At 45.5% G+C, this 10208-nt stretch overlaps 1 protein-coding gene across 1 annotated transcript in view; it reads right to left on the reverse strand.

The window, feature by feature from the left end:
• Positions 1-374: 374 nt before the first annotated feature.
• Exd1 (exonuclease 3'-5' domain containing 1) overlaps positions 375-10208 on the reverse strand; it is a 29530-nt gene continuing 19696 nt past the window's right edge. The window contains exons 6-10 of the mRNA XM_021192772.1: positions 9598-9702; positions 9438-9518; positions 4801-4944; positions 3769-3960; positions 375-1022 (exon numbers count right to left, since the gene is read on the reverse strand). Of these exons, the coding sequence (XP_021048431.1) occupies positions 375-1022; positions 3769-3960; positions 4801-4944; positions 9438-9518; positions 9598-9702 (1170 nt within the window). The remainder of the gene's footprint in view (positions 1023-3768; positions 3961-4800; positions 4945-9437; positions 9519-9597; positions 9703-10208) is intronic.

A 10208-nucleotide genomic window follows, 5' to 3' on the forward strand; every position in this document is an offset into this window, starting at 1 on the left:
TCAATCTAAGAGCAAAAGGAAACAAACCCAAACAGATAAAACCCCACAGCTTTTCTTTTCTGGTGGTGTCACAGACTGAACCGGGGGTCTGTGCAGCTGCCCCAGCTCTCTGCCACCCACAAGAGCGGCCCTACAGCATTCCTAAACCAGATTCTTCCAGACACTGAGCCCAAGCTAAAGATGAGACATCCTCATACACTGACGAATGGCACGTTTGACCTCACCAATTACTGCTCTTCTTAGGCCCCCTCTAGTGCAGACAGCAGGGTTCAGCACTAAGCCTAAGGCCACCATGTTTCCAGAAGCCTGTGGCTGAAACCTAAGCAACCTGCCCAGCCCCCTCCCCGTGAGAAACTCCCAGGGCCTCTGTTGGGCTAAAACAGACTTAAAGATGGACTTATCCACGAATCTGTCTTCTCCAGGGCTGGACAGGGAGGAAGAGTAGAAACCTCAGCGTTTTCAGGAAGATGGAAGGTGTCACTTGGCGCCTCCCAGGTTTCCTGAGACACCAAAGCGCCTTCACTTGGGCTTGTTAAAGCTCCCTTACTTCCCACCCACATCAACTGCTCTATCTTCTCTTTCAAAGAAAACTGGGACTGAGATGCCCGCGTGGGAGGCAGGGGGTGGGCGTTCTGGGCTCTTGGGTCTTCTGGCCCCGCTGACTCCCAGCACCCCAGCTTGTTCTTAGAGTCCTCATGGGCTTCGCCTTCCTTCCTGGGGGGCACAATTTGGGACATCGCTGTGGTTTGTTTAGATTCTTTATCCAAAAACTTCTCATCCTTATGAGATTCGGGACATAAAAAGCGTGGAACTTGGTCTACATCAGACGTCTTACAAAATAAAAAACCCTGGACTCGCTCCTCCTTCCCTGCTGTGCAAGCCGCCGGCTCCTTTGGGTGCAGCAGCGTCCTTATGAGGAGGCCCCGTGCGTTCACTCTGTACTCCTTCGCAGCTCGCTCTCTGCGCTGTTTCTGGAAGTCCTGGAGTTGAAGAAGCTCTGCTGGCAGCTCCATACATGCAGGCTAGGGAAGCAAAAAACCTCAGGTTTACAAAGATCTTAGCGTGATCCCTAAAATCCCTCAGGACAGGCAAATGAATTTATTCAAATGTGCTCCTGTAGTGCCCTCTAGTGTTTTCTATATAATTACTATTTAAAATTTTTGATTGTACTGTTTTTGAATAATTTAAGTATTTAACAAAATTAAATATTTACATATGTGTGTGTGTAAATATAGAAAATGTGACTTTCCCAGTCTGGCTTCATTTGGCTTAGATGGTGCACCCTCTGAAAAGCTGAAAAGTAATATCCAGGTACACAGCTCTGGTGTGTGTGTGTGTGTGTGTGTGTGTGTGTGTGTGTGTGTGGTGTGCACTCACATGTGCACCTTAGTAAATGATTGTCTGTACTAAATGATTCTATATGTGGTGACTGGGACCCCACCTAGGCTCTGTACAAGGTAGACAAGTAATCTACCACTGACTACATCTGAAGTTCTAGATTACATGTCAATCCCCTTCCCAAATAGGAATTTCTATAACTTTATTTTTTCAGTACTTTTTTAGGGGGAAGGATTTAATCATGGAATCCACAATGATATTAAACATACTATATAGCCCATGCTTGTCTGGAACTCACCATGCCCTGGCCTCAGCCTCCTGAGGACTAAAGAAATACAGGCATGCTGCTTTAGTATAGGCACATATTCAGGGGGAGATTTTTTGCTGTTTTAGAACAGGGACTCATGTAGCTCAGGCTGACATAGAATTCACCATGTAGTACCAGATGATCTTCCTGTGTGCAGGGGTTACAGGTGTGAGTCCCCCATGCCTAGTTTATATGGTTGTAGGGGTCAAACATAGGACTTTATACATACTAGGTGAGAACTCTTCCAATTAGGCACATCCCTAGCTCTACTATCTTATTATTTTTAATATAAGGATCTGTCATAATGATTGTCCCATATTGGCACCTCTAAGGGCTATATGTGTATATCATTGCTTTACTGAACCTTAATGAACCTTTCTTTCTTTCTTCATTACAGAAATATTGAAGTAAAGAATGTGTTAACGGCTGGGAAGATGGCTCAGTGGTTAAGGAGCTGGCTATGAGTGTATGAAGACCTGGATCTCCAGCATCCACAGAAAAGCCAGGTGTGCTGGAGACAGATCCTGGGGGCTCACTGGTCAGACCACCTAGCCGAAGGGGTGAACTTCAGGTTTAGCGAGAGAACCCAATTCAAAAAAATAATCTGGGGAGGGCTGATGTAGCGCAGTGAATCAATGTGCTTGCTACCAAGCTTGATGGTCTCAGGACCCACAACGTGGAAGGAGAGAACCAACCCCGGAAAACCCACGTATTCGTGCAAAACAAATAAATGAATGAATAAGTAAGTACAGAATTGTAAGTCATTTTTTAAAAAGTAAAGTGGAGATCAATGAAAGAAAATATATGTTGATGTCTGCCCACCATGACCTCAAGCACAGACTAGTACTCCACACACCGGTACACATGCAGATGCACAGCTGCTCTGGAGACAGACAGACAGACAGACAGACAGACAGACAGACACACACACACACACACACACACACACACACACACACAGTATTAAGCTCAGCATAGTGGTATATGTTGTTGAGAGGTGGAGGCAGGAGGCTCATGAGTTTAGATTATCTGTAGATGTATAGCAAGTTCAGGGTCAATCTCAGGTCCTCAGGTCTATAAGGCTTTGTCTCAAAAACAAAACAAGGAGCTTGAGAAAGACCCATTGGTTAAGAGCACTGGCTGCTCTTCTGGAGGCCCAGGGTTTGGTCCTCAGCATGCTCATGGTGGCTCACAACCATCCATAACTTCAATTTCTGGGGATCTGGTGCCTTCTACTGGCCTTCATCCATACCACACACATACACACACACAAACACACACACAAATATATATATATAATATATATATATACATATATATATATATGTATATATATATATTATATATATATATGGTTTTTTGAGACAGGGTTTCTCTGTATAGCCCTGGCTGTCCTGGAACTCACTCTGTAGACCAGGCTGGCCTCAAACTCAGAAATCCGCCTGCCTCTGCCTCCCAAGTGCTGGGATTCCGCCTGCCTCTGCCTCCCAAGTGCTGGGATTAAAGGCGTGTGCCACCAATGCCCGGTCAAATATTTTTTAAAAGATAAAGTGATCTAGATTGTAGCTCAGTTGGCATTACACTTGCCCAGCATGAATGAAGCCCTGAGTTAGATATGTGCCATTACAGCAACAGGGTATGGTGGCACGTGCCTGCAGCCCAGCACTGGGCATGTGAGGGAAGAGGATCAGGAACTCAAGGTCACCTTCAGTTACACAGCAAGCTTGAGGAACACTTGGGATCTATCAGTCTGTGTTGGGAGGAAAAATGATTCACCATAAGGCTGTCCCACAACAGCTGCTTTATTTGTCGTGAAGAGTGGGTATCACAGTCAAATCTGGTTATCACAAGACTGTAATCCCAGATGCTCACTCAAGAAGGAGGCAGGACAGACATCAAGGCCATCCTAGATAACTCCGTCAGACCTTTGCTTGAAACAAAAATCTAGAGAGGTCTGTGCATGTAGTCTACTGGCAGAGAGCGTTGAGAACATGTGAGTCCCAGGCTTGATCTCTAGTTCTGCAAACACATAACCACACAAGCGAGCTCCCAGAAACAGTGGGTATCACCGTGTTCAAGGTGAGGAAGAGGCAGCAAACATACCCACAGAAAGCGGCACCCACCTCTGTGCCTGCAAGCCGGTCTGCAGAACCCTCCCGGTAGGTGTTCAGGTACCCATCCACCAGTGTGGTTAAGTCTGACATCACCTCATCCAGGAGCACCAATCGAAGTGGAAGCAGGTAGGTTGTTTCCAGGGCCAAGATTTTCAATAAAGAGGGTGGAAGAGGTCTTGTCAACCATATTTCTGGATTTTCCTAGAGACAGCAAAATAATTTTTAATTAATACTAAGTAAAATTTAGCTGGGCGGAGGTGGTATGTGTCTTTAAACTCAGCACTCAGGAGACAGTGGCAGATCTGAGTTTGAGACCAGCCTGGCCTACAGAGTGAGTTCCAGGACATCCAGGGCTACACAGAGAAACCCTGTCTCAAAAAACCAAAAGAAAAAAACAAAACAAAAAAGTAAAAATTTTAAGAAAAATGACTGTTTCTAGTTGCTTAACTCAAAACACTGTTATTTTCTTCCATTGCTTTCTATTTCAACCTATCTGTGGCTTTCTGAGCAGTGCAGTGCCCCACCCCCACCCAACATGCAGTGCCTGTGAGTTAGAGAACAGCAGGGCTGGGAGAGAGGCTGGTGTATCAGGGTTTTTTGTTCCAGGTGGAGTGAGCAAGCTGTCCTAGAGCTTGCCCATTGTGTCTAGGATCCTAGGTTTCCTTGCCAGTGCCAGAAAACCCCAAAAGTTGCAGGGAGGGCTAGGGGAATAGCTCAGCCGTAGGGCAATTGCTTGCCATAAACAAAGTCCCGAGTTCAACCCCCAGCAGCACTGAAGGAAAAATGCTGGAGCAAACTGAAATGTGCTGCAACCCAGGCCTGCGTGTAAGGAAAGATATTACACTCAGGGAAGTTGATATTGAGAGTGATTTTGGTTCCAGGGTACAAATCTGGACCCTGGCTTCTGTCCACTTGAAACCAAAGACTGCGCCTCGCTGGTCACATCTAAAACCAGCAAAGCTCATTACTTCTCTATCCAACAGGCTAACAGTTCTGTGCAGAACACACCTGAAATTTAGTGACACACGTTTCAATACTTACCTGAATACGTTTCTGTCTCTCTTCTAAAAAGAAAAGGTATTTGGGAGCAACTTTAAGGTGTCTGATTAAACTCTCCTGCAAAGTACTGATACAGTTTGGAAGAAAGCCACCCGTTTCCATAGAAAACTGAAGGACGTCAGCTACCTGAGGTATGGAACAGAAAATAATCACACAACAACAAAAGAGGATTAGGTAATACACAGATAAGGACCTCACATCAGAGGTATTCGGAGAGAACTCATCTGTAAGGGATGAGCTGTACTCATCTGTAAGGATGAGCTGTAGCTATGCTGGTCCCATGCTACCTAGTATCCCCAGGCCCTGGGCTCCACCCTGGCAAAAGCTAGGTTTTCTGTAGGCGGGGGCAAGACGATCATGGATCATTATCTAAGACATGGGGAATTTGAGGTCAGCCTGGACTACATGAGGGGTGTGTGTGTGTGTGCGTGCGTGCGTGTGTGTGTGTGTGTGTGTGTGTGNGAGAGAGAGAGAGAGAGAGAGAGAGAGAGAGAGAGAGAGAGAGAGAGAGGATCTTTAAATACCATTATCCCATGGATGCTATAGGTAAATTTAAAGTAGGTCAATCACCATATATTGATAAGAAAATAATAAAAAATTTAGGTGATAACCCAACTCTGTATTATCTATTTTCTTTTCTTGTTTGGCTGCCTTACAGTTATTATACTTTGGTACCTTTGGAGCATGGGAAAACAAAGAAAGAATTCTTCTCTTTGGAATAGAAGGGCAAGTTTACTGAACTCACAGCAAGGAGGCAGCAGGCGGGAGAGGCAGCAGCAGAGCTGCCCACGCAGGGCTGTTCACACTTACAGCCACTCTGGCACATTTGGGTAAGGAACATGAACAATACTGATTCTTCTTAAAGATTTATTTATTATTATATGTAAGTACACTGTAGCTGTCCTCAGACACACCAGAAGAGGGCATCTGATCTCATTACAGATGGTTGTGAGCCACCATGTGGTTGCTGGGATTTGAACTCAGGACCTCTGGAAGAGCAGTCAGTGCTCTTAACTGCTGAGCCATCTCTCCAGTCCCCATGAATAACACTGATAATTGCAATAGTGGGCTGGGGAGAGGCTCAGTGAGTAAAGCACATGCCAGTCTCTCATGAGGATCTGAATCAGAGCTCCAGCGACCACATAAAGCAAGTCATGGCAGCAGCACCGTAATCCCTGGACTCCTAGGGCAGAGACGGGAGCCTCACAGGCCAGCCGGGCCGCTGTATGCAGTGAACAGCAGGAGACTGTTGAGAAGGAGAGAGCAGTACCCATGACCAGTCCTGACCTCCACGTGTGCACTTGGTGCCTCTGTGCCTGCACCTGCACCCAGTACACAATACTCACACATGGCACAGATAGAAAGACTTAAGAAAACCTGCACTGAATATTTACCCGGATGCTACAGGCTAAATAATGACCCAATATAGCTATGCCTACACTGGGCATGGTAGAGCTTGCCAGTGATCCTAGTGTTCGGAAGGTGCAGGCAGGAGGATCAGGACTTCAAGTCATCCTCACTTTGAGGCCAGTCTGTGGTGTGACATTTTTGTCTTTGTACAGAAAAAAAAAGCTTGCTTGCTCTCTCTCTCTCTCTTCCTTCTGTTTCATTTTTTTGTTTGTTTATGTGCTTTTTCTTAAAGATTTATTTATTTATTATATGTAAGTACACTGTAGCTGTCTTCAGACACTCCAGAAGAGGGTGCCAGATCTCGTTAAGGATGGTTGTGAGCCACCATGTGGTTGCTGGGATTTGAACTCAGGACCTTCGGAAGAGCAGTCACCTCTCACCAGCCATCTCATCAGCCCCTGTTTATGTGTTTTTTGAGACAGTGTTTGTGTGTACCCCGTCTGCTCTGGAACTTGCTCTGGAGACCAGAATGGCCTTGAGCTCACAGACGTTTGCCTGCCTCTGCCTCCCAAGTGCTGCGATTAAAGGCGTGTGCCACCACGCCTAGCACCCAGTCTTATTTTTTTTTAAAGATTTATTTATTTATTATATGTAAGTACACTGTAGCTGTCTTCAGACACACCAGAAGAGGGAGTCAGATCTCGTTACAGATGGTTGTGAGCCACCATGTGGTTGCTGGGATTTGAACTCAGGACCTTCGGAAGAGCAGTCGGGTGCTCTTACCCGCTGAGCCATCTCACCAGCCCCCCAGTCTTATTTTTTAGATATGTATCTATCTTTATTTCATGTATATGAAAGAGGGCACCAGATCCTCTGGAACTGGAATTGGCAAGCATGTGGTTGCTAGGAACCAAACTTAGATCCTTTGCAAGAGAAGCATATGTATGTGTCTATGTTACTGCATGCACACACATGCACAGATGTATGCATCTATGTGCAAATGAAAGCCAGAAGGACACTGGGAGTCATCCTCTGTCACTCTCTGCCTATTCTTTTGGGGCAGAGTCTCTTTCTGAACCTGGGGCTTGGTGTTTCTGCCTCTCTCAGAGCTGAGGTTACAGGTGTTTACAGGGACACTCAGCTTGTTATGTGGGTACTGGGATCTAAACTCCAATCCTCATCATTATACATCAAACATTTTTTTTTTGATTTTTCGAGACAGGGTTTTTCTGTGTAGCCCTGGCTGTCCTGGTACTCACAATGTAGACCAGGCTGGCCTCGAACTCAGAAATCCGCCTGCCTCTGCCTCCCAAGTGCTGGGATTAAAGGTATGTGCCACCATGCCCAGCTACATCAAACATTTTTAACTGCTGAACCATTTATGTAGCCATGCATTCCATATATATGTATGTGTGTGTGTGTGTGCACATGCACACGCGTGCCACACATATATTTTTGAGACAGGGCTTTATGAAGTCTAGGCTTGCCTTGGCCTCACTATGTAGCCGAGGCTAGCCTTGAAATTCTGAATCCCCTTGCCTTGTGATCCTGAGTCTTCCAGCTTGCTACGTACAGAAGACATACTTTGAGGATGGAGAAATGAGCCACAAGCCGATGCATGTAAGTGGCTACTCAACTGAAAACTGCAACACACACAGGAGATGAAAAGTTAGTAGTTCAAGGTCATCTTTAGCTACATATAATTTGGGGTCAGGGCTACTTGAGGCCCTGTGCAGTGATCTGAACAGGTTTGGCCCCCACAGATTCATGTGTTTGAATCCTTGGCCTACAAGGAGTGGCACCATTAGGAGATGTGGCTGTGCTGGGGTAAGTGTGGCCTTGTTAGAGGAAATGTGTCACTGTGCAGCTGACTTTGAGGTCTAATATATGCTCAAACTATCCCCAGGATGGTAGTTTCCTTCTGCTGCCTGCAGATCAAGATGCAGAACTAACTCTCAGCTTCTCTTCCAGCACCGTGTCTGCCTGCATGCTCCCATGTTTCTCACCGTGACGATAATGGACTAAACCTCTGAAATGCAAGCCAGCCCCAATTACATGTTTTCCTTTATAAGAGTTGTTGTGATCATTTCTCTTCACAGCAGTAAAACCCTAACTAAGACACCCTGTTTTAAGCCGGGTGTGGCGCACGCCTTTAATCCCAGCACTTGGGAGGCAGAGGCAGGCTAGTGGGTAAGAGCACCCGACTGCTCTTCCGAAGGTCCGGAGTTCAAATCCCAGCAACCACATGGTGGCTCACAACCATCCGTAACAAGATCTGATGCCCTCCTCTGGAGTGTCTGAAGTCAGCTACAGTGTACTTACACACAATAAATAAATAAATCTTAAAAAAAAAAAAAGAAAAAAGAAACAATTTCACTTGGGAGGCAGAGGCAGGCAGATTTCTGAGTTCAAGGCCAGCCTGGTATACAGAGTAAGTTCCAGGACAGCCAGGGCTACACAGAGAAACCCTGTCTCAAAAAACCAAAATAAATAAATAAATAAATAAATAAATAAATAAATAACTTTGTTTTACATGTGTGTTTGCCTGATGTGTAACATGTATGCCTAGTGCCACAGAAGTCAGAAAAGGGCATCAGTTCCTTGGAGCTGGAGCTACTGATGGATACATATGTGCTGGGAACAAAGCTCAGGTCCTCCATAAGATCAGTAAGTGCTCTTAACCACTAAGCCATCTTGCTAGCCCCATAGTAGGTTTTTCTTTTAAGGAGGAGCATAACAGCTTCAGCAACCTACATCCTGAGGTAAACACACGTTAAAGAAAAGATGTGCTTATTCATTTCATTTCATATTAAGTCAGTTTCTTAAGTTTCTGAATATCATGGCGCACCCACCTCCCTTCTTACTCTTACAATTTTAAAGCAAAAAGAAATGGCTTTCTCGTCAATGATTCTAACTTTTCCATATAATTTTTATAGCTCACCAAATGTTCTCACAAGTTATACACATAATTCACATGGGAAACTGGCAGGAATGGGCACCAGGACAAATAGGCTCATTTTTCTTGATTTTAGGGTCTCCCTCTATAGCACTGGATGATGTAGAGGTCTCTGTGTAGACCAAGCTAGCCTTGAACTCACAGAGATCCCCTTGCCTCTGCTTCTCTTCTAGGAGGAAAGACATGTATCACCCAACCTGGCACAGGAACCACGTGTGCTGCCCTGACTCCTGCATTCCCATCTTACCTGTGTACCCTGACTCCTGCATTCCCATCATACCTGTGTACCCTGACTCCTGCATTCCCGTCATACCTGTGTATCAAAGACATTGTTCAGCATGATTCCATACTGATGAGACAAGCAGTCAGAGAGCCAGCGACAATCGTGGATAACCTAGGGGTCAGAAGAGGGGACAGAGTTATTAGACCCTGGCCACTAACCTCATTACACAGGAGTCAGCATCTACACTCACCTTTAAGATTCTCTTGTCTTCTAAGATCATCTGAAGTCCATTATTGAAAGCACGGCTTCCCAGAAGGAAGATATCAAACAAGTAAACTCGACTGTTTGTGGCCACCTACAACAGACACCACCACAGGATGAGGACAGAGCAGAGGACAGGGGAATAAGGACAGACCAGAGCAGGGGATTTGACGACCAAAAACACAGGACACAGATGAGATTGCTGAGCTCTGTCACTGTTAGGCTGGCACATTCAAATGATGCTTAGGAAAAACAACTTTATTTTTTGTTTGTGTTTTGTTTTTTCAAGCCAGGGTTTTTCTGTGTAGCCTTAGTTATCCTGGAACTCACACTATAGACTAGGCTGGCCTCTGCCACCTGAGTGCTGGGATTAAAGATCTGTATTTTGAGGCTTCCCACCCAGACTGGGTTTCTTACTGGAAACTAGGCTAGATTAGCCCTGATTCCCAAGCCTGTGTGCTTCTGCCTTTCCAGCCTTTCCAGTATACGTGCCTTAAACCACACGTGGCTTTTGAAGGTTGAGTTCTAGGTCTAGAATTCAGGTCCTAACAACTGAACTTGTTAGCACCAGGATACTGCAAGCCCCGCCTAGCCATGTGA

The sequence above is a fragment of the Mus pahari genome, chromosome 3, assembly GCF_900095145.1.
Source record: "Mus pahari chromosome 3, PAHARI_EIJ_v1.1, whole genome shotgun sequence".
NCBI classification, from domain to species: Eukaryota; Metazoa; Chordata; class Mammalia; order Rodentia; family Muridae; genus Mus; species Mus pahari.